The sequence below is a fragment of the Schistocerca gregaria genome, chromosome X (assembly GCF_023897955.1).
Source record: "Schistocerca gregaria isolate iqSchGreg1 chromosome X, iqSchGreg1.2, whole genome shotgun sequence".
Taxonomy (NCBI): domain Eukaryota; kingdom Metazoa; phylum Arthropoda; class Insecta; order Orthoptera; family Acrididae; genus Schistocerca; species Schistocerca gregaria.
This window is the reverse complement of record NC_064931.1, coordinates 32,459,466-32,485,175: the sequence shown is the minus strand read 5'-3', so window position 1 is coordinate 32,485,175 and position 25,710 is coordinate 32,459,466. Positions and strand designations below refer to the sequence as shown.

The following is a 25,710-nucleotide window of genomic DNA, read 5'->3' as shown; positions in this document are numbered from 1 at the left end:
TCTTGTAATATCCCCTATAGCCGCAGAGGGCAGTGGTCTGCATTGCCAGGAACCCGTTTTCCTGCAAGTCAATGGAGAAATCAGGTGTAAAGCTTAACAGTTGCTGTAGTTCAGCCAGGTGGTGGGAAAAAACGCAGCAGTTCCACTGGAGGATGACATTATCGTGAGGCTGGGAAGGCGTGAAGCATGCAAGGAGGCAGGTTATGTCTCAGGGTCACCTGTTGCCAATGATTATGAGTATCATTGAGATCCAGGTCCTCAGGGGACACTAAGATCTCCACCTCATCCACAGGTGCAGAATTGGTAGGGAGTGGAGCTGTTGGGGGTCACCTGAGGGTCCTTTTTCTTAACAGACTTGTTTGCCTTCTTGCTTCTCTTTAGGGGCTTGCTGGGAGGACTTCTCTGAAGTAGGAAGACGCAGCTTTTGGATCCTTATATTCACCTGACCAGAAGTCTTGTTTCTCCTGCCACCTAACTTCACTAATTCCCAATATATCTGACTAACCTCTCCCAGTCCCTTTCTAAATTTTCTAACCTAACTGCCCGATTAAAGGATCTGACATTCCATGCTCCAATCCGTAGAACACCAGTTTTGTTTCTCCCGATAATGGCATCCACTTGAGTAGTACCTGCCCAGTGATCCGAATGGGGGACTATATTTACCTCCAGAATATTTTAACCATCAGGATGCCATCATAATTTAACCATAAAGGAAAGCTTCATGTCCTCGTGAAAAATTACAGCTGTAGTTTCCTCTTGCTTCCAGCCATTCGTAGTACCAGCACAGCAAGGCCATTTTATTTTATATTACAAGGCCACATCGGTCAATCATCCAGACTGTTGGCCCTGCAACTACTGAAAAGGCTGCTGCCCCTCTTCAGGAACCACACATTCATATGGCCTCTCAACACACACCCCTCTGTTGTGGTTGCACCTACGGTATGGCTCTATTGCTGAGGCTCGCAAGCCTCCCCACCAACACCAAAGTCCACAGTTCATGGGGGGACACAGCTTGCGATACAATATTTTACCGTAAGTCGATAATACTTTCCCATCCTGCTGAGACATGAACTGTTATATGAGGGCAATTCAAATGAAAACCTTAAAAGAGCTACAGTACTTTTAATTGTAACACTGAACAAAAAACTTACATGTCAATTTTTCGATGCTCAGAGCAGGTTTCCACTGCTTCAGAAGTAAATAGGTACCTCAATGAAAGAATTCTTTTAGTTGTGTGTGTAGCCAGTTGTGCACTGCAGTTTTCACCTCTTCATCACTTCTGAAATTTCTGCCTCCCATTGCTCCTTTGTGTGCACCTAACAGATGAATATCACGAGGAGTGAGGTCTGGTGAATAAGGAGGCTGTACCAGCCATTCAAATTTAATTTCCTTAATAGTCCCAACAGTCATACGGGCTGTACACAGTCAGGCACTGACATGCTGCAGCAATACTCCTTAAATCAGAAGACTCATTTGCTCCTGACTGCAGAGTGAAGTTAATTTTTCAGTATTTCTGAATTAGAAGTACTGGTTACCGTCACTCCACTATCCATGTAGTGCTCCAAAATTACTTCATTTGCATCCCAGAAAAGAATGAGCAGAAACTTTCCACCAGAAAGGTGAGTGCAGAATTCTTTTTGCTTCAGTGATGAGCTGTGGTGTCATTCCTTGTATGACCTTTTTGTTTCTGGTTGGTGACAGTGAACCCACGTCTCATCACCTGCAACAATTTTTTCCAGAAATGCATCACCTTCTATGTGGAAATGATGCAAAAGTCCTTCATCGACATTGATGTCACAGTTTTTCAATTTGGCAGTCAACTGATGTGGAGCCCGTATCGCAGACACCTTATTGAACTGCAGTATATTGTGTACAATACTCTACACTGAATCAATACTAATATTCAAACTTACAATTATTTCATTAAGAGTTACACGTCTGTTCTCCTTTACATGCTCCTCCACTAACACAATGTTCTTATCTGTCATTACGCAGTGAGCCTGCCCTGGTCTTAGGGCATCCTCCACATACAGTTATACCACTTTTAAACTTCCTACACCACTCGTACACTTGCTGAAATGACAAACACAAATCACCATACTGCGCTGTCACTCTGGGACGAATTTCAATTGGTTCGACACCTTCACTACACAAAAAACACATCACAGATCCTCGTTCAATCGTGGTGCAAATTAACAGTGGGGCAGACATCTTGTTGTGGATGCAGCTGCCTTCCTCTGCGTTATAGCATCACTCTGCCTGTCACTTCCTTAACCTCAAGGAACACTACTGCCACCTACCCACTCTCACACTTTTCAAAATTTAAGGGAACCTTTAAGGTTTTTATTTGAATCACACTTGCAAATTTTACTTTAAGCCTTTTTACTGGACTCTACTACTCCTATTTTGGACTTCAACAAGATTGAATAACACATTGAGAGACTTGTCTGCAGTCCAGAGTCCAGAATGGCTTAATTACTTGCTCATAGACTACCAACTCCATATTGTTTAGTCAAACAAAATGTGGGAGGAAGGTAGATATTTGCTATTTTTCAGGAAACAAAGGGAGAAACGCAATTCTGCAAAATGTAACATGGAAGAAAGAAATTTCATAAGAAAAGTCCTTTAGTGAGCACAAATATTACGAATATGACCATTTACTTACTAAAATATGCTCTGTCAGCAAGAAATGGCCATATATACAGAAATATGGCTTAAAATATTACAGTAATCGATCTAGTTTCATTCATAACAAGCACTCTTAAGAATTTCAGGGATATGTCAGTCTTACAGAAGTAAGACACAATGTCCATGAGCATGTCACACTGCACATTCTTCCTCCCATGAATGTTATACTACTGATTGCATTGAAAAACCTGGTAAGTTGAACACTTCCTTTGACACATTTCTGTTCAAAACCATATAACAGTGAAACTTATCAGGTTGGAACCTGAAAAGTTGGCAAACTGGAAATGGGGCAGTGTCTCTGGATGTGTGTTAGCACACCACTTGCACGACAGCCTACCTTCAGATGGACAGCAGCTGCCTGTTGAGTGGTGGAGAGCAACGTCACCAATAGGACAGGCGGCTATGCACTGTCACACCATTTTTTCGTATTTTTTGTGACCTGTATGATTTAAGTGCCCCTTGATTATGTTGTACTAAAATCTTTAATACACTGAAATTAATATTAAACCCTTGTGTAAATCATTCTGCCACTGAAAGTGATGTGTGCCTGTTGCATGTGAGGCATCTCAACATTGGAGAAGGAGTGGGTACATTACAAGTGGTGCACTGGTTGGGAAATTTGCTCGATTTAATAAACCACTTAGAGAAGGAGCTTGACACTCGTATAAAAATAAAAATGGACAGTGAGCAGAGTCAGCACTCTACCACTCTAGAAGATCCAGTATGATGGTGAACAGACTGGAAGACACTGGTTGTTAAGAAGATTTTGGAGGGGAGGGACCGACAGCTATTCCACAGTGAGGTGCATTCACATCATGGTGACATTTTCTGGCACACTGCCGGGAGACCCCTAATTGAGCAATTCAGATGAGCAATTCAGCACCTGTGACACTGGGCAGTTTGCACACTGTTCACAGACCCGCACCAGCAGGTAGCAGACCTGCAGCAGATGGCCATTGTGTATTGCACTAGAGGCAACTTGCTAGCTGAAGTGGAACAGTTGTTTTGGCTGCAGGTCAGACACCACTGCCACTACAATGCAATGACATCACTATTCCACACCACACTGTGCAGTATCAATCAGCAAAGATACGTGTTTCTTCCTGCAGATGCTTGGCATAGCTGTAAGAAAATAGATGCCACATTGTGCAGCACCATCAGCCAAGCTAGGTATTTCTTCCTGCAGCTGCTTGACACAGCTGCAAGAAAACAGCTGGCAAGGACAGAAAGCAATCCAGTAGGCCCAACCTCCAGCTGTTAAAGTGAACGACGAGCAAGTTTCAGAATTACAGAAAAAAATTTGCGAACTGAGGTACTGAATAAGATGGTCATACATAATCGACTATATTGTTGGGGAGGAAATGACCTCAAAAAATTAGAAAGCACTAGTTCTGAAGACTGATCAAACTGTTGCTGTAAGCCACTAATGAGCTGTCATATTATGAATCTAAAGTGTCAGTGTCAGTATCTAGTTCACAGAGATAAATGTCTGATACATGCAGTGATATTATTATTGTCAAAGAATAGGTAACTAAACAAGTATAAATTTTTGATACACTTTTGAGATAAAAAGTTGCCAGTCTCAACTCAAGATTTGATAGGAAATTAAAATTAGATGCCTACCAGGAATGTGTGATTCTTAAGCAAGAACTACAGGGAAAAGTAACAAAAGAGCTGGAAATTTATAATAGCTCCTTCCAAAATTGTTCCTCTGCTGCATATGCTCGGCTGTTACAGCACAAAGCTCCTGCCTCAGACCAGCTTCCAAAGGCGCAGGATGCAATTATGTAGGAGCAAGGAGTTTTGACGAGTAATTAGCAAGAAATGAATTGTGTCACTGTGGGGAGTGAGAAACACCCCCCCCCCCCCCAAAAAAATGTTTTAACGACAATATTAAAGAGTTCTCATCCTGTAGACACTGCATAATGCATCAGCAGAAGCTCCTTTCATCAGACACAAAAATAAACTATCATCAATAGTGATATCAAGCATTGTTTACCTTAAGAACTGCAAAGACAAGAATTTGAACATCGCTTTCTTATTATGAACATAATAAATGTTGACTTTTTAATCAGATATAAACATAAACTCAATTGTTACAGCCAAGTCAGAGTTAAGGAAATATTGGTGTTGTATAGCCAGTTTGGGGGCAATAATGGATCTGATTTACTGGATGTGGGAGTGTGACATGTGAATCTACAAGTATATGGACTTCGTGCGAAAATAAATCGCAAAAATTTGTATTCTGCTAGCGAAGTTACTGCAGAGTGCATATAGGTGCAGAATGAAATCCATCACACTGTAGCATCTCTAACTAAAGGGGGAAAATAATAATGAATTTACTAGTGATTCTCTTTCTACATCTACATTTACACAGATACACCACAAGCCACCGTACGTTGTATGTCAGAGGGTAACCTCTATTACTACTTGTCATTTCCCCTCCTGATCCAATCGCAAATACAGCAAGGGAAAAATGACCTGTTCACTTCCATATGAGCCCTAATTTCTTGTATCTTATCTTCTTGGTCATTACGCAAGATGTATGGTGGGGGCAGTAGAATCGTTTGGCAGTCAGCTTCAAATGCCAGTTCTCTAAATTTTCTCAATATTATTTCTCGAAAAGAATGTCACCTTCTACCCAGAGATTCCCATTTGAGTCCCTGAAGCATCTCCATAACACTTAGGTGGTGTTTGAACCTATTGGTAACAAATCTAGCAGCCCACCTCTGAACTGCTTCAATGTCTTCCTCCAATCGGACCTTGTACAGGTCCCAAACACTTTAGCAGCACTCAAGAATAGATTGCAACAGCATCCTATATGCAATCTCCTTTACAGGTGAACCACTATCTTAAAATTCTACCAATACACCAAAGTTGACCGTTTGGCTTCCCTACCACAGTTCTCACATGCTCCTTCCACCTCATATCACTTTGCAACATTACACCCCAATATTTAAACGACTTGACTGTGTCAAGCTGGATGCTAGTAATACTGTCTGAACATTACAGCTGGTTCTTCCTAATCACCCGCATTAACTTACATTTTTACACATTTAGGGTTAGCTGTCATTCATAACAACAACTGGAAATTTTGTCAAAGTCATCTTTTATCTTCCAGCAGTCAATCAACTTTGACACCTCACTGTGCACCACATCATCAGCAAACAACCCACTCACCTATTTGTGAACTTATTTCACATGCTTGTACCTCAGTTAACAGCCTGCAATGGGGCGCAGGGTCAAATGCTTTCCAAGACCCTAGAAATATGGAACCAGCCTGTTACTCTTCGTCCATACTTCTCAGTATATCATGTGAGGAAAGGGCAAGCTGAGTTTTGCACAAACAATGCTCTCTAAATCCACACTGATTCATGGACAGAAGCTGCTTAGTCTCAAGAGAGAGTATTGTATTTGAACTGAGAATATGTTGAAGGATTCAGCAGCAAACAGAAGTTAGGTATATTGGTCTGTAATTTTGCGGATCCTTTCTTTTACCTTTCTTATATACTCGAGTCACGTGCATTTTTTCCAGTTGTTTGGGACTTTATGCTGGGTGACAGATTCTCGACAAATGCAAGCTAGGTAAGGGGCCAATGCTGTAGGTTACTCTTTATGAAATCGAATTGGGATTCCATACAGACCTGGTGATTTATTTGTTTTCAAATCTTTCAGTTGTTTCTCTTTGTCAGGGATGCTTATTACTATGTCATCCACACGGGAGTCTGTACAGTGACCAAATGACAGTATGTTTTTACAGTTCTCCTGTGAGAATGATTTCTTGAACATGAAATTTAAAACTTTGGCTTTTGTTTTGCTATCTTCAACTGCCACACCCGACTGGTGAAGAATGGACTGAATGGAAGCCTTAGACCTGCTTAGCAATTTTACATATGACCTGAATTTTCTCAGGTTCTCAGACAGATCTTTCGCTAAGGTGTGTCAGTGGTAATAGTTGTATGCTTCGCGCATAGATCTTTTCACAGATCTCTATTAACCTTTGCTTGTCATCATTTATGCATCCCTTTGGAACCTAGAACACAACAGTCTCTGCTTCCTCAGCATTCGCTGAATTTTGTTGTTAAACCATGGTGGTTCTTTTCCATCCTTTATCCCACTTACTGGGCACATAACTCTCCAGACCATGAGTGAAAATCTGCTTCAACTTTGCCCATAATTCCTCTACATCCATGTTACTGGAACTAAGTGATGCCAATTCACTTAGTAAGTGAGATACTAGTAACTGCTTATCTGCTCTATCTAGCAGAAACACTGTCCTAACCTTCTTGACTGATTTATTAACTTTCATAATCATAGTTGCTATAATGACATGATCGTTAAACCCTGTTTCTACACTGACACTGTTGATAAGGTCTGGCCTATCTGTAGCTACAAGGTATAAGATATTTCCATTGTGTGTGGGCTACTGAGCTAGCTGCAGAGCCCCATGGATAAAACAACTGACACCTCAGGTGTCCCTTGCGATGCAACCCGATTCTCTGCCCCTCCTACACCCTGAGGTAGCAGCCTGAAGGTGACCGACTGTAGCCAACAGCATGTCCAGCTGTTTGAACTGCAGACAGCTCCTCCTGCATCTGCACACAGCATGTGCACATCATACCCAGCTTAGTAAGACTAACTGGAGAAGTTAACCATAAAAGGATACAATCCTAGATATGTGACTTGTTACCCTACAGATGTGTCACCAAAGGACGATGATGCATTAAAGAGCTATGTGAGCAACAATTGCACTAACAACTGCATGAATTTACTTACAAAAATGCGAGACTAACTCTCTTGGACAGAGAAACATGCATGGAATTTAATAAATATATTACGTTGAAAACACAGCAAAGGATAAACACTTAACTTGCTGCTCTCCAGACGTACTCTCATCACAGCTGAGAGCTGGAGCTTGACTGGCAGTCAGTACAGTACAGTACAGTACAGTACAGTACAGTACAGTACACTGGTACTTCAATTTTATGTTCTCTGATTTCAAGTTTTTGGCATTTCTACATGATAAATTTATAGCCCCATGAAGTAAAACTGCAGCACCTAAGCGTTCTTCTGAATTTACATGTTACATAGTATACAGAAATTCACTAAGACGACTTTATAGTTTTTAACGTCAATTGGTGAAGTAAATTCATTTTTTCACTCCCGTTTCTATCATCACGAGAAGGAAACACATACCCAAGATGTTAGATTCAAACACCTTTCACCATACTTCACAGTTTTCAATTTAACTCTCAAAGTTTATCAATTTTTACATTTTTCTGGGTGAGTACAAAGAAAATATCTCTCAAAATCTTTTGATTTGTAATTTGTGGTTGTTAACAGGTCAGAAAATAGCTTGATTACCTTGTACCCAGGTACCAACATTCATTTTTTGACAAGTTTTTTACTCACCGTTACACATGTATGATTTTTTAAGAACTGATGAAATTCATAACCACTAATTATTGTATAAACATTGTATAGCACATTCAATTTTCTTCACTTATACAGATTTTCTACAATGTAATGGAGAGGACTACTATTTTTAATTGTATATGCCAATTACATATGTTTGGGGGGGGGGGGGGCTGAAAGCAGGAGACATGGCTGGCTCCTTGGCTACACTGTAGGTTATAGGAAGTGGAAGAAAAACTATGCAAGAAGCAGTCCAATAGAAAAGTGCTCCAGGATAATATAGTAGTACAGCAGTAGAATGGAGAAAGAAGGAACAATGGAAGAATAGTTTATGCACAGGTAGATAATATGATTCAGAAATTCATGCGAGAGCCACTAACCACCTGTGAAATTTTTGTATACCTGCTGTTGGTAGGGAAATTGCAATGAAATATGGAAAAAGTCAGTAATCACAATGTTAAACCAACACACAAAAATAATACGTCAGTATGATGAAATAAATGTTTTACATAGTTACACTAGTGCTTACTGTATTTTTCAGTGTCTCATAAACATGCTGCTGCTGCTCTTTTGTAGGTTTCTCTTCTGTTGGCTTTTCTGAGTCTGTGGTAGATTGGTCAACAGATCTTAGAATGCTTTCAGGAATTAAGGTAGCATGAGCACAATTCTCACTTTGTAACATTACTAATTCATTTTCAAGTTTTTCACCATTATTCTTGTATGAAAAATTCCCACTTTCTTCATTAGGTGTTTGTGGCTCAACCACACTCAATACTGATGAACAAGTAACTTCTGTTGCTAGTGGCTGAAAAAGATCATAAATGGGTAACAAGGTAGTATGTAACATCAAAGTTTAATGAAATTTACAGTTTAAAGAGTTTTATATTATCTGAACTTTCGAGTCATAATGAAAACAAAAAAAAATAAATAAAATAATCACCAAACTAAAGTAAATAATGTTTCTAAATATTAAGTTATCAGCAAGCAAATACTGCCCATCTATTTATATCAAATACATAAGAAATAATATTTGAGTATTCCATTTCAGCCTTTGACTGGAATGAGTTGGGCAATTCATGTGGAGGAGAAACACGCAATTGCTGAACCAGGTAAAAACTGGAGTCCTCATTATAAAACAATAAAACCTAAATTCTACTTACCATAGTAGCAATCACAGTTAAATACATATTTGGTACACCTTCTGAAAAAATGAGTAACAGCAGAGAAGCTTTAACTTTAGGTTGAAAGCATGCAGTTTATCAACTAAGAACCATTTATTCTTGCAGACATGTGGAAAAAAAGTATAACATCAAAGAATGAAAGTATATTCAGTTAATCAGATTAATTATCACTTTGACCGACTGTTCTGATCATGAACGTCCCCCCTCGCCCCCTTTTTTCATTTCTGCTGGTGATCATGAATATGCGCCTCTGAAGGGGGTCTACCAACGATCTTCAGAATGATAAAATGACATTTTTAATCATGTCTGTTCAGGAGCTTACATTATATTGAAAGTAGTAGTTTAATGTAATTTAATTTAAAACAATTTATAAGGAAAGCCCTCACAAAATTTACATGAAATAGGTTATGTAATATGGACAATTAACATGATTTCTGCTTCGTAATAGGAAAGGGAGTCAAAAGGAGGGAGGTTTATAACTCACTGGCTGATGTAACAGAAGGTAACATACTTCACATTTATATAACAGCTACTTAGAGCAATTCATAAAATGTTCGCTATACTGTAAAAATTCTTGAGGGTAATACAAGGAGTTTCAATAAGTAATGCAACACATTTTTTCTCAGCCAATTTTGGTTGAAAAAATGTGGAATTTGTTGTGGGACACTGTGGAAAATTTCCACTTCAGTCTCTATAGTTTCATGAAGTTCTGATGGAAATGGTTCCAAGCAGATATTCGTCGGTGCTTGCAGAATGTCTACAGAGACCTGGCAGTGAAGAAAAACACGGTGTGTCATTGGGCAAGGTATGTATCATCATTGCAACCAGATCACACAAACCATCCAATCTCCCACATGCCAGACAGCTGCACACAGTTGTGACCTCAGCAATGTTGGAACATGGGGACACACATTTGAGGTGAATCAAACGCCTCAATGCACAACTGGAAGTCTCTGCTGGTAATGCCGACACATTTGTCCGCCATTTGGGGTACTCAAAGGTGTGCGCACGCTGGGTTCCTCGCCACCTAACAGACCATAAAGAGTAACAAAGGACCATCAGCATGGAATTGGCTGATCGTTACAAGGCTGACAATTTTTTTGTTTAACATCATTACAAGCAATGAAACATGGGTTCATAACTTCGCACCTGAAACAAAACTGCAATTCATAGGGTGGTGCCACGCCACACCACCTCCCTTCCGAAGAAAAAGCTCAAAGCTATACTCTTAACCAGTAAGGTCATGACAACCGTCTTCCAGGACTCTGAAGGGGTTATTCTGATGTCCTCCCTCATGGTGCAATAACCAACTCTGGAGTTTATAGTGCTACACTCAGGAAATTGAAGAAACTAATTCAACATGTTCATCACCAGAAAAATGCAATCTTTTCCTTCACCTTGACACTGCAAAGCCTCAAGTCTGCATAATGAAGAGCAGCTCACAAAATGTCATTGGACTAGTCTTCCTCATCCACTCTACAGCCTGGATCTCTCACTTTTTTACTTCCATCTGTCTGGCCCAATGGAGGAAGCACTGCATGGGAAGCAATACTTGATGGGGAGGTTACTGATACAGCAAGACGATGGCTCAGATACATCAGCCAGTAGAGTGGTACCATATGGCACACAGGCCCTATCAGTATGGTGGCGCAAGTCGGTTGCACTGAATGAAGATAAAAATTTTGTAACCAAAAGAATGGGGAATAATATGATGAATTGGAATTCTGAATGAAACTATCCTTTAGGAAAAAAAGTGTTGAATTACTTACTGAATGTCCCCCTTAAAGCTACCATAACAATGCAATCTATATTCTCAAAAATTACTGTGTCATGTCACAGTCTTCAACACTTAATAATTATTCACTGAAATCATTTCTGCCCATTAATTACCACTGCACACATATAGATGACTTTTCTGCCTTGGACAAGGTCCCATCAGGGACTCTTCCTCCATAAAAAGTCCAGAACCTTTTGTTGACACTCAGAAAAAGCTGCAGTTCATGCAAAGTAAAACTGTCTAGAACATTTTAGAAGTGAGTAGCTGTGGCAATCAATGGTCCACGTCTCGCAAACAGCACCCTTACAAGCCTCTTCACAACAAAAGTCCATGTTTCATACAAGGGAGTAATGAATACTACTACAGCTTTCCTTTTGCTGGCAAAATAAGGATTAAAGATAAAGACTGCTACTAAAATAAATGTCAATTATCAGAGGCCTGATAATTGTTAAAATAATCAGAGGCACAGGCAGCCACAAGTTCTAAAACTTAAGATTTCAAAGACAGAATTAACTTGAATAATTTTCTCTCACCTATTTACATTCTACCCTACTTTTGAATTCAACAAAAAAAATAATGTTAACTGAATATTCTGTTGCTTCTTGGTAGAACAATATCAAAATACACTAAAAGTACTAGTTTGCTTTTGTTCTGCAGTACTAATTTATTGTGTTAATTTTTGGCTTACAAGGCCTTCATCTCACATAGCACTTTTCATTCATCAAAAATTTAAATTAGTTTATCAGTCACTTTTTAAACCGTAAAATAAAACAAAGTTAGTCAAAAATAATAGATTGAGATGGTCAGTGAGCAATGCAGTCTGTCGCAAATACTTTTAAAATGTTTTTACTTCAGAACCATAACCAGTTTCAGGCATTCATACCCATAATCATTTGACAAACATTTCCAGTTACATTAATGTTAGCAATCTGAAGATGGGCATGAATGCCCAAAACCAGTTATGGCTCAGAAATAGAAGCAATTTAAAAGTATTTGTGGTTGGCTGTATTATTCAATAACAATCACTGATGGCTGCAGAGTTTCCAAGATCCAGCATGGATGAAACAACATAGATCAAGATACTATAGCTGGCAGACCAGTCATCAAATGAACCAGACATTAAAATATATTCCCTTAATCAGAAGAGGGTTCAAACAACAAATAATAGTGTAAAATGTACACACTCAAGGAATAGAGAACAGACCAGGTGGTAATCTGGCAGCTGCCCCTGTCAAATGCTAAAATAACTCCACTAAAATGTGCAACAAAAGGAATCCATTTATCAGCATACACTATCTCATTTTAGACCAGGCTGAGTCACTTCAAGCCACTGCAGTGGCTGGAAGGACACACCTGTAGGGTGGTGGTGGTGGGGGGGGGGGGGGGGGGGGGGAGAGACACGTGCACACATGAAAACATAGGGAGCACAGTCCAGCAAGGGGAGATAGAGGTCTCAACGGAGGGAAGCAAGTGATATTCCAACTGGTTGTACCACCCGAGGGTGGGAATCAGGATGAAGACACCCCTCACATGTAAAGTGGGATGGTAAAGAAATTTTTGAATGGCAATTGCTTAGGAGACCAAGAGCTGGTACTGTCGAATCTGAAGAGGGAAGATACCCACTTCAGCAAAGGAGACTGTCTACTACAAGACTAGCCTGAAAGGCACCGGAGGATCAGACATGCCATGATGGTTGACTGGGTCTAACTGTTTTAAAGCTCAAGGAGCTGCCAAGCCATATACCTGGCAATCATAGTCCAGATGGAACAAAACCACACCCTAGTAAATATGGATAAGAGTAGAAAAATCTGCACCAAAGATGTTTAGCAAGGTAGCAGAGAGCATTAAGTTTCTGCATGCAGGTAGTCTTTGGGTGGCAAATATGGGACAGCTAGGTCAGCTTTTAATCAAAAAGGGTCCCAAGCATGTGACTTTTCTACAATCTACATACAGGTGCTGTGTACCTAAGTGTAATTCTGGGTCTGGATGGACTGTGGTATTACAGCAGAAATGCATGACTCAGATACTTGTAAGAGAGAACTGGAAACTGTGAGAAAGAGCCAATGCAAAGGCCCACCAGATATCACCTGGGAGCTAGAATTCAACTGAGGCAACCGAGTGGATGCTACAGAAAATACAAAAATCAAACATACGATGTGGGTGTGACCAGTAGGCCAACAAAGATCACTAGCTCATTGATGGTTATGAGGAAGAGTGTTACACACTACAGAGCCCTGTGGTATGCCATTCTCTTGGTCGAGCAGGGAGCTGAGGGAAGTGCCGACTAACCCAGAACAATTGGTTGGGTAAAAACTGGTGAATAAAAATCAGTACAACAAGGCTTCAAAAACCCCAGTCATATATGGTGATTAGTGAATGATCACGCCAAGTGGTGGCATTTAGAAAAATGCCTGTCAGACTGCTGTTTCCAACTTTTGCAGGTGGTCAGCTATGGATCTTCCCTCCTGAAACCACACTGACAGCGGGGAAAGAATGGCCCAAGATTCAAGAACCCAGTATAATCAGTGGGCAACCATCCTTTCCTGCAGCTTACAGGGTAGATTGGTCAGGCTAATTGGCTGGTCACTATCAAGGAGCGTTGGGTTCTTGTCTGGCATAGGGATTGGGACAATTACGCTATCTCACCACTGCGAGGGGAAGGCACCTTGGAGCAAAAGATGATTGAAGACTCCAAGGATATGTTGAATTTGGGGAACATTAAGTTGTTGGTTCATTTGATTGTGAATTGAATCAAGGCCTGGAGCTGTGCCATGGGACAGGACAAGAGCCTCAAGTAGTTCCCAGTCAGTGAAAGTTCATTACAGAATTCAGATTGGAGGGGAGGGGGAATGAAACATAAGGGAATGTCTTCTACCTGTCGTCTCTGCAGCAGAAAGGGAGCCGGGGAGGAAGAGGATGCCGATGCTGTTTCAAAATGGGTCACATAGTGTTCTGCAAGAACTGATGAATCACTACCAAGACCATCCTATAAGACAAGACCTTTAACAGCTGTTGAATGTTGGCAGATCTTAGACCATGGAGCTTTGCTCACATCTGAGATGAAGAGACATACATCCCCAGGGAGGAGACAGTGTTTTCACCATTCCTTGTTACAGCATTTGATTAGATGGTGAGCATTAGCATGAAGTCACTTAAAAGTGATAAATGTCATTTGAATCACTGGAGAGATCATCAGTGATCCTGAATAGCTACTGAAGTGTGTTTGGCCTGCCATGGCACGGGGAGAGGCTGTAAAAAGGGGAAAAGCAGTTTCAGATGCATGGATGATCATGTTTGGGACCCACTGCACAACCTCATCAACAGAATTTGACAGCGGTGGCAAACATTACAGCAGAAGCATATAAAAGTCAGTTGGCTCTGTGATGTGCTCAACATGCTGGTGGTGGCAAGGAAATGACTGGATCACTGGGTAGAGGTGTCTGGCACAAAATGTAGCAAAGCCACTAGATTGGGGAAAGAGTGTTAGATTGATTCTGTGCACATGAGACTGGAGTGATCATTGTGTTAAGAGTGGCAGGGGAAGAGGCATTGCGTTGTAATGGAAACAGACAAATCTCAGTGTGGAAAATGGAAGTTTGGTAGAGGTGGTTCTCATGTAGGTTTGTGGGTGTGAGTGGCTGTTGTGTTGGCGGGCCGGGCAGTGGGATGTTTTTGGATGATTGAGAATAGAACTAAATGGTTATTAATGGGTTTGACAGAGGAGTATTAATATTTAGTTGTAAATCACAGTATTCAGTTTAATGATTATAGTACAGAAGAGTGTACAAACACACAGGTTGTGTGTGTGTGTGTGTGTGTGTGTGTGTGTGTGTGTGTGTGTGGTAGGTTCGGGGGAGGGAGGGGGGTAGTTTTATATGGTGCTGGTTTAAGTTGGTATATTTTTCTTGTTTTACTCACTTTTTATCGCAGTATGTATTGTACATGTGTTTACATTTATACCGTATTTACTCGAATCTAAGCCGCACTTTTTTTCCGGTTTTTGTAATCCAAAAAAACCGCCTGCAGCTGAGAATTGAGTGCAAAGCAAGCGGAAGTTCTGAAAAATGTTGGTAGGTGCCGCCACAACTAACTTCTGCCGTCGAATATATGTAGCGCTACACAGGCATGCTTTGCAGGCACAAAGATAAATACTGGTGCCAGAACCTCTGCATCAGTATATAAATTTAAAAAAAGGTGGAAGACGAGCTTTTTTCTCTCCGCCCTGAGTTTCGACCACTGCATTTTCATACATTATCCAACGAAGTATATACAAATTCCATATTGTTCATCTTCGAATGTAGCAGAATTTCAATGTAATACGAAAATCCGACTGCAAGACTGTTTGGGATGTTTGTCAATATGGCCAACTCTATGTTCTGAATTTTTTCCTACCTGTGAGAAGAGATGGTTGCTAATCACATGCAGTATTCTCTTCACCATAAGAATAATACGAATATAAACATTTTGCCATGTATTATTTCGTGTTTGCTGCTATCTCATTTAAATCCTGTATGCCTGATAAACTACGAAACTAGAGTGAGACAACAGCAAACGCGGAAGAATATACGTATCGTGTCATGTTTATATTCGTATTATTATTATTATTATGCCTAATAGTGATACAGTCAGAAATGAAGCACGGCAACTGACTAGATTTTTAAATCTAAGATGACTAATTTCTGTGCAGAATTTGATGTGCTAAAGAAGCGGCCACAAAGATTTTCAAACGGAGAAAAATTTTCGCCTAACTCTCGTTCAGAACATGTTCTATCATACACAGTCTATTATTTGGTTCTTGTTGATTATTATCAAAGAAAGCAGCAGTGTAAGTAACAACAAATAGCAGTCTCTTGCCATTGTTTTTTAATTGTAAGCAGTGGTAGCGCGCAGCGCACAAAAGCAAGCAATGCTGCGAGCGGTGACAGGCCGTAAACACGCACAATCAGAATGCGACAAACAATGCACGACAGTACAGTAATGCATTTTCAGCTTAGAGTGACGTAAACACCTATAACAAAGAAAATGGGACTTCTCAGATCAAAGCAAAATAAGCAATCCATTCAAACCATACGAAGCACGTGAAAAAGGAAGGGTACCCGTATAAATACGGATGGAGCACCTGAAGCATAGCAATGGCTACCTGGTAAAGCTTAACTGCTAAGCTTACGACTCGAACCAAACTACTGAAGCTGAATCGTCATTCATTCGACCTAAATTGTCTGTCATATTACAATGGACCAACTTTGTTTCGATTTGGAGGTGTGGCCTAAAACTTTTTTCTCCCCTTGAATTTCGAATCTCAAATTTCAGGTGCGGCTTAGATTCAGGAATTTTTTTTTCCCTTTATTTCGAGTCTCATTCTTCAGGTGCGGCTTAGATTCGAGTAAATACGGTAGTTGTTTGTCCATTTTGTAATTGGTCATGGTGCAAATTTTATACGTTAACTTGGAAGCAGGGAGACCCAGTTCCTAAGCGCCACAGGGGCCCCGCCCCACCAGAAATTATGTGATATAATTTTACTTGGTGTCTTTACCTAGTGTTATAAAACAGTCAGAGTTCATCATGACTGATGTAGTATGAGTGACAGACCAGAGATAATCAGGACCAGTTTCCACTGCCCCATGGCAGTGGCAGACATAATCCTGAGCTGTCGCTAGCCAGGCCATTCGACCAGTGCCAGAGGGGCCATACTCCCTCGACACCCTCAACTCATAGAACTACAATCGCACTGATGTGACCATGCAGTTCCTCCTGTAGCATAGCACAGGCCATCTTGGGTGGGGTTGCTGGACAGTCCAGCTTACGAATACCCCCTTTCCTACAGTGAAGTAGGTAGTTTGTAAAAATGCTCTTTAATTTATTCGGTATTGAAGAGAAGCTAGAAATGAAGCAGTCAGGCACACAACCACCTATAATATTACACACACACACACACACACACACACACACACACACACACACACACACACACACACACACACACACAATTCACTTCTGTATATACTTTATTACTATCTACAGTATTTTTTGGATTAGGCCTATATTTATAACTGTATAATTAGAATATTTACTTTTTTCTAGTGGTTTTTAAGCCATCTGACAAATTAAGGTTATATAACAACCACTGTGCCAATGTGGCTTAGTGATAATAAGCAAGAGGCCTGGGTTCAATTCTCAGCATTGGTACAAATTTTCATATGCTGTTTCAGTGTATATACATAAAACCATATCAGTATGAGACCAGTAAAATCACTGAAATGGTGTAATTAAATTGTAATTCAGAGAAATTTTGCTATAAAGTTTACTGACTCTTCTAAGCCCTACAAATGAATATGGTTCAAATGGCTCTGAGCACTATGGGACTCAGCTGCTGTGGTCATTAGTCCCCTAGAACTTAGAACTACTTAAACCTAACTAACCTAAGGACATCACACACATCCATGCCCGAGGCAGGATTCGAACCTGTGACCGTAGCAGTCGCACGGTTCCGGACTGCGCGCCTAGAACCGCGAGACCACCACGGCCGGCAAATGAATATGAGCAATAGTCACAACTGCTTGGCAGTGTTTTCTGGTATTCATTTCTGAATGTATAGTGAATATCGGTACAGCATCATTGACATCAAGTCACATTTAGGTACGAGATTATTGAATTGGGTGTGGGTTTTTTTGGTTGGCCTCATTTGAGCTATACAGGTCAAGTGAAATATATGATTCTCATCGTTTTTGTCTTTGTAACGTTGTGTGGAATGTTGATCTTTTTTGCTTTATTTTGTGGATTATAACTGTTTTCACATGGTCCCATTACTTGTACCGTCTTACACTTAACACTCCCCCACACACCAAACCCTCTGCTTCCCGTGGAGTCCAGTTAGTTTCATTTTATTCCTGGAGTTAAATATTTAATATCTTTATCACATATAAATTTATTTAGATTATTATTGAGATATTGTATATGCTTGGAATAGTAGTGTCCGCCTTCTAGCGATGTCATGGGTCACAGCGGAAGGGTGGAAACTGAACTTTTGGTACAGACTATTTTAAGTGATTCAACCACCCTTATTTAATTCAGTGTAACAAGTGGCTAACAATTTGTTAGCATTTTCCAATGAATCTCTGGTTTTGTAGTGACTTGTCTGAAAGGACACTGTAGCTATATGGTTCATTCCATGTCAGTTCAACCCAGGGCCCCAGCTCAGTCTCAGATTGGAATGAAATTCAGTACACTAATTCTATCATGTGTGGAACACTTGTGTACAAAATATTAGTTTTCCCTGCCAATTCATTCCAGAATTATGACTTGTGAAAGAAGGTGGCATGACCCGGAAATTGCAACCCGCATCTGGCAATCTATCTTCAGAGCCAACTTCAGGTCTTAATAACTTTGGAACTATTCCACACAGTTCAGTGAAATTTTTACAACCCAGTAACATCCATTTAGAGAACACACACTATGAATCAGAACACCAACATATTTCAGTGGGAAAATAAAAAATCCAAAATGTGATTAAAAAATGTAATACGTTAAAAGGGACATATTGCAGGTGCCCTCTATGCCAAATATAATTCACTCAAAAGGGGTAAAAAAATTTGTGGTAAGCTTAATGTGGCCTAAACACGCACAGAACTCATCATGCCCATATCAGTCACAAAAACTGAGTTACATGAACACAAAAATACAAAAATTTGAAAAATTTCTGGAAAAACATGGATTTTCCTAAGTGTGGTAGCACAAAAGGGACATGTGGTATCCAAGCCAAATTTCACACACTGCGTAAATAGACCATAATTATATATATCTCAAAATTTCAGCATGTCATTGAAAGACATTTGTGTACAATGGAAGTTGACAGATGTATTTGGTAATGTGGCCATTGTTCCACAACACAATTTTGTAAAAACATATCGTAAACTGTTCTGCCTCTTCTTATCCTCTCCCACAACTGTTTACTCACTAAGCAACAACATATAGACAGATTAATACAACCTATCATTAATGTTTACTGCACCTTAACTGCTAAAAACCAGTCGATTGCATTTCGAACAGAAGTTCTCACACACTTTAGCTACTGTACTCTGTAGATTGAGTGGCAAATTTTACTGTCTTCCTGACACTGTGGTAGGAACGAACTGTCATAAGAATATGTTCAAAAGGAATCCAACAACTGTCTGCCAAATGTGGCCAACGAAATGATCTTGTTGGTCCTGCTAGTGCCATGAAGTTCACAAATGCACCACCTTCTGCTTCACAGCACTCAGCAACACATCCTAAGTACCATTTGTCGTTAAACAGCAATAACATAGCAACCTGGTTGTATGTTGCTGATTTTGCTTCTGAATCCAGAGTCAGACACACTGTGAAGACACATGTTGTGCATGAACCTATAGTTCTAACCGGACAGTCTACTCATCTGCACATTGTCAGAGTCCGCTGGAGAGAAGTGATGATGGCTCCTAGTGCCTGCAACAGTTTTAATGTGTTCTAGTCTGCCTTTTTTTAGCAACTCTTCGACTGATTTCACCTCATCTTTCGTAACATAGAATGATTGTATGCCAGAGATATTTTTCTGTACCCAGGTAAATAACTGAAGAGGTGTTAGAATGTGACCTCCTGTAGGGTGCTGCAGACTAGCTAGTGATGCCATGCGCTTCATGATAGCACCAATACCATCACATACATTTTTACCATGACTTGTTGCGAAAAAAATTCCATACTGCATGAATCTGAAAATCATGGTAATGCATGCATAAATTTTTGAGATTTTCACAGTTTTTGTACTGACTACCTGCCCCACTGAAGTATTTCGCAAAATGTATGTGAGGCAGCTTGTTTTTCACATATGCCGTGACAGTGCGAATGTGGGCATGAACTGCAATGGCACCACGAATTAGAAACAGTCACTAAAAACGCACAGGTTCATAACACTAAAAATGCATAGGTTCATGACAGACATCATCTGATTCACCTCTATACTAAATCACAAATGGCTAGAGAGTTGCTTGGCTGTTGTCCCAATGATATTCTTGGATGGCATCTTTAACTATAAATGCATAATTTTCAGAAAAGTCTAGTATAATCTTGTTTCAAATTATCCTTACAAAACTGGAGATAAGCCAATTGTGCTGTTGCTGTAAAGCTGTGTGTGGTCAGTTTGTCCATTTTTTGACAACACATTTCAACAAAATCTTCTGTGCTTTGTTTCAAGACTTGTGTGATCCATGTGTGTGCATTGTTTATAACAAACACGTTTATCGTCATCTATAAGGAGTTCACCATACAATTTGTTATTCACATGTTCTGCAAGATTTGCCTTACCATGACATTTTTCACATCTGTTTATCATGCACTGGTAGGAACTGATGTCACACCTTTGTAATCAAGACCAGAATCCTTTATAGCAGCAAACATCAGCTTAGCATTTTGATGGGTCTCACATACACAAACATTGTGTGTGCCCCTTGTACTTACATACACAACCCATTTTGGCTGAAGATAGAAAGATGATGATGATAAACCTACTTCGGTATTGGGAGACTTTTCCTTGAATTCTACATATAGTTCTGATACGTTGCATAGCAACAGTCTTTTTGCATCTGTACGCGTACATTTCCCATTTTCACCGTTCCATAGTCTTTTTTGCCAAGCATTATTCGGCTCTAGTCATTATTTTCATAAAACTCCGACACTAGCACCTTTATTTCTGAACTCAGTTGCTTACCCCGAGCGTGCTGAAGTTGCGGAAGCACTCCTTGGGTTGCTTCTATTTTCCTAGCTTGCTTTACCATACATGAAGAAACACTTCATTCCTTTGCAGTGTAGTCAATAGACCAGCTGGAAGGTGCAATGGTAAGAATAGCTACTTTTCTGGCATGTGGATATGGCACAATTTTCTTTCAAATCATGCACAATTTTGTCCAAATCGGAGCATTCCTGCCATGATTTCTGTTCCTTTGGAGCAGATAGTTCTTCCTCTTCCACCATTAGTGTGTCAGCTATTGTGTGTTTTAATTTCATTAGAGCTTCTTGTTTTCTTCTACCATAGCTGGGCCTGTCTTTTCCCAACTTGTCTTCATGGGAGACAAGAGCAGTCACTGAAGCATTTATTTGCTCATTTGCTATGGTTGTAGGTGGCTGATACTCCATCACCGTCATGTAAATTATCAGAATATTCTTAATTTTTTAGCAGTGTAACACACCTGGAACATAACTTTCGTCCTGGTTTCATGATAAGTCCCATGCACTGATTCACTTTCAATACTGAGGCTACACTTCATTGTCTTCTTATGAATCCGAAATGGACCAAAACAACTTCTTTGTAGGAAAGAATAATTATCCAGAAACACTTTCATACGAGGATAAAAACTAAAGTTTCCTGGAACTGTACTTCTTGTGCCCACAGGGTGTATCCCAGATCTCCATAGCAACAAATCTTGGTCCGATCCATTCAGATCATACAGTACAAAGCGAATGCCACATTTTGTTCCGTATGTTGTTTTATGACATTCAGATGCTATTGCTCTACCAATACTGCAACTTGTTTGAACAAAAGCACCACTAGTACACTTCTGCCTCCATACTGACTTTCCACAACAGTACTGACCAGTCTGAACTAGAATCTTAAAAACATGAGTAACCTGTAATGGTTGCTCGTTTCCTTTGTTGTTCCTGCCTAACAATAACTCATTCTGTCCCTGGAAACTACCATTGTTTAACATTCCGTTGCCTAATGGTTCCAACAATTGCTGCAGCTTTATCTGAAACAAGCTGTCTGCATCATCACTATTCCTTGCTAAATCGTGTTAAAAGAAACGTAACTAAATACATCTCTGTCAACTTTTATTGAACACAAATGCCTTGCAATAACAAGTTGAAATTTTGTCACATATTATATTATGGGCTACTTATGCAGCATGTGAAATTTGGCTTTGATATCACTTGCCCCTTTTGTGCTACCACAGTTCGAAAATCCATGTTTTTCAGATAATTTTTCAAATTTTTGTATTTTCGTGTGCATGTAACTGTTTGTGTGACTGATACGGGCAAGATGCGTTCTGTGTATACCCTTTTTGAGTGAATTATATTTGGCATAAGAGGGCACCTACAATATGTACCTTTTAACGTATTACAATTTTTAAATCACATTTTGGAAATTTTTATTTTCCCACTGGAGGAGGAGGACATTAGTGTTTAACATCTCGTTGACAACGAGGTCATTAGAGATGGAGCGCAAGCTCGGGAGAGGGAAGGATGGGGAAGGAAATCGGCCGTGCCCTTTCAAAGGAACCATCCTGGCATTTGCCTGAAGCGATTTAGGGAAATCATGGAAAATCTAAATCAGTATGACCGGAGACGGGATTGAACCGTCATCCTCCCGAATGCAAGTCCAGTGTGCTAACCACTGCGCCACCTTGCTCGGTTATTTTCCCACTGAAATATGTTGTTGGTGTTTTGATTAATAGAGTGTGTTCTCTAAGTGGATGTTATTGGGTTGTAAAAATTTCACTGGACTGTGTGGAATAGTTCCAAAGTTATTAAGACCTGAAGTTGGATCTGAAGATAGATTGCCAGATGCGGGTTGCAATTTCCGGGTCAGGCCACCTTCTTTCACAAACCATAAATCTGGAACTAACTGACGGGTTCCACAATTGGTAGCATTGGTGTGTTAATTTCAGCCAAACCTAAGACTATCAGCTGGAACACTTTCACAAAATGGTTGAATTGACATGGAATGGCCCATATAAATCTTTTAAACACACAAAAATCTACTCGCAATTGTATAAACTGTACAGTAAGACATATGTTTTTAGTAAACAAACTTAGCAAGGAACAAACCCTTCTTCACACTGGGGGAAAAAAGTTTCAAAGTCAAGCACAACCTTTAAACACAGGTTAATTAAAAAAAAAGTGAGGATTTAACCTTTCTTTTCAAAAACAGGCAGTAGTAGTAATATGTCTGTTGTAAACACCAATATCGCTAGTGGTTTTTTTACTGTATCTTTGCTCTGACACATCCTCGCCAAGTCAGATTTTGACAAAATATAAACACTTAAACCAAGCAGTTTTTGAAATTGCTCTATACTATTTGCAACTTTGAGTTTATTAAAAACTGTCAAATTATCAATAAGTTTTACTGAGCCACACAACTCCATTTGATGAGTAATGTGTTGATACATTCTAACAAACATTACAGCTCATTAGTAGCCATACACACATCACAAAATGTTTACAGTAAATGTATGTAAAATATATGTTCAAATGAAAAGTAGCCTACTCTTAAGTAGTTGTAAAACCTTTGACCTTTTCAGTAGCATAAAGCATCACTCTGAAAAACCTATTGTAGGGTAGGAGCAGATAACACTGAGCGTAACCTGCCACGGACAGTCTTTAACTAAATTGTTTTTCTTGTGTATTTTAATCGTTTGTAGGGATTCTTTGAAAGTTCCTAATTCTGACAATAGCAAAGTCATTTAATACAAATATAATCAAAATATTTCGCACCTTCTATATGTAAACGTTATCCCATGTAGCTAAAATGATACTGATCACCATAACTTTCCAAATTAACTATTCAAATCATTAAACATAAGTAGTATCCTGCTCTATCCTTAACTAATGCTATCCTACCTTGTATGTTTTCTCTCTATGTAGCGTATATATTATTTCTGTAATATGTCTGGTATGTTCTATACTGTTCCACTGAATGACCTAAATATGAATAAACTTTGTAACTACATCCTCAAAATAGTATATTATATTAATCTACGTTTTTGTCCACATTTCCATACCTTCATGCATAAAATACCTTAGGCTTTAGGGCCTACGTGATTTTTCGTGAGAATAAAATTTAAAGTTTGCGAAAACTGGATGTACTACAATACTAAATAGTAACAAAAAAATCCAACTGGAGACAGTAATACTGCACTGATGTTAAATATTTACATAAGTTATGATGCAGTGCATCACTGCTACGAACATATTTGCTTCTAGTTTGATAAAAAATTGTGTTAATTCTGAAATGTCCATAACACCTTGACACACGAATCTAAGAATATAATTCTATACTCACCGCTCGTGCCACAGCACTACTCATACTGCGTTTCAAAATCATAATCCCTAGGCCATCACTGGAAAATAACTCAAGTTTCTTCGTAAAATTTCGAACACTCCTCGCAATTTTAAATTCATAATTGGCAGTACACCCTGGCACATCGTTACGATTTCTCATCTTGTCATTTTCTTCTAAATGCGATCTGACCCATGGAGATCTGTGGGTAATACTAGTCTCGCAAAGCAAGCAGTAATTTTTCTCAAATTGTGGAACAACACGTTCCTTTAACTGCAACGCTCTCTTAACATGTCTAACAAAATCAGAGACGGGCTCATACACGACTACTTGACCACTAGCAAGAGCGCTTGTACTGCACCGGGTCCACATCACCTGTAACAGACGGCTAAATTGTTTACGAACACAACTATTACCTATAGAACAACGTTTTTATATCCTATGACGATTTAATAAAGAATAAGTTACAAACAGAGACTCCACTGTACCAGCTTCATTCACAAATTTCAAACGAACCTCTCCAAATCGTGATCCCGACAAGAGCGTCATTAGCCTTTTCGCAAATGCCGCAGAAGTGATTTGCTTCTGCGACATTGTTATTGCATACCCTATAACAAGGGCTCTTTACGAAGAACAGTCACACTCATAAAATCTACGTACATCACGTTAACCTACAGCAAACAAACTCAATCGCCCATTCTCACCGCCTCAAGCAGACTACTGCTCAGAATGCTTCTACAACCAAAGATCTCCACTTGAAAGACAAGTTGGTTTACTACTTGTTTGGGCGTGGGTACACCAACGAAGACTATTATTTGAAGAGAACATTCTATGAAATCAAAAATTCGTTAAGAATTAGTTAATTAATGTAATGCTTTATATAAATGTAAAATGCATGATCTCAGGAATACTAAGATTTCTATTAAAATTGTTACTAAATTTGGAACATAATGTCAGAAGTTAGAGGTAAATGTTTAAAGTATAAAAAAGGAAATTTGTGCGTGGTGAGTATCTTACATTGTAAAACTCTATTATGTAGCAGATGTAACTGACGCTGCGCTGGAGACATGTGTCAAATATATAATTTGCAGTCTCACAGGGCTGTTACAGTGGAGAAAAAAAAAAAAACATTGAAATAGGCAGAAACTCTAGAATAAGTTTTGACGAACTGGAAGGTGTTCAGAGTAGACAAAGGTATCTCAGAAAGTATGCAGAGATTCATATCTATTATTATTATTAATTGGTTTTCTGCTTCTTCGTCATATAACCCAAATCCATGTACATTTTTATAGAAAACATGCCCTGACAATAGCAGTATTATTTATGCTGTTTAACATGCCATGTAATAACAGTGGGGGGTCCAGATTCAAACATAACGATAGTAAAAGAATTATTATTGGCAGCATGTCATGTTACACCGTATGCAGAGCTAAGAGGTTGACAGTGTCAAATTTATGGGATTACAACTCGATAATACATTCAGTTGGACAGGACATATCACAGAATTTCTGAAGCGCCTAAACAAGTCTGTATTTGCAGTGAGAATGATGTCAGATCTAGATGACATAAATATATAAAAAGCTTTC

At 39.4% G+C, this 25,710-nt stretch overlaps 1 protein-coding gene across 1 annotated transcript in view; it reads right to left on the bottom strand.

Annotated features, from left to right (window-relative positions):
• Positions 1 to 24,876, bottom strand: part of LOC126299603 (uncharacterized) — a 120,013-nt gene extending 95,137 nt beyond the window's left edge. The window contains exons 1-3 of the mRNA XM_049991630.1: positions 24,641 to 24,876; positions 24,128 to 24,499; positions 8,633 to 8,908 (exon numbers count right to left, since the gene is read on the bottom strand). Of these exons, the coding sequence (XP_049847587.1) occupies positions 8,633 to 8,908; positions 24,128 to 24,499; positions 24,641 to 24,718 (726 nt within the window). The 5' untranslated portion in view covers positions 24,719 to 24,876. The remainder of the gene's footprint in view (positions 1 to 8,632; positions 8,909 to 24,127; positions 24,500 to 24,640) is intronic.
• Between the last annotated feature and the right edge of the window lie 834 nt (positions 24,877 to 25,710).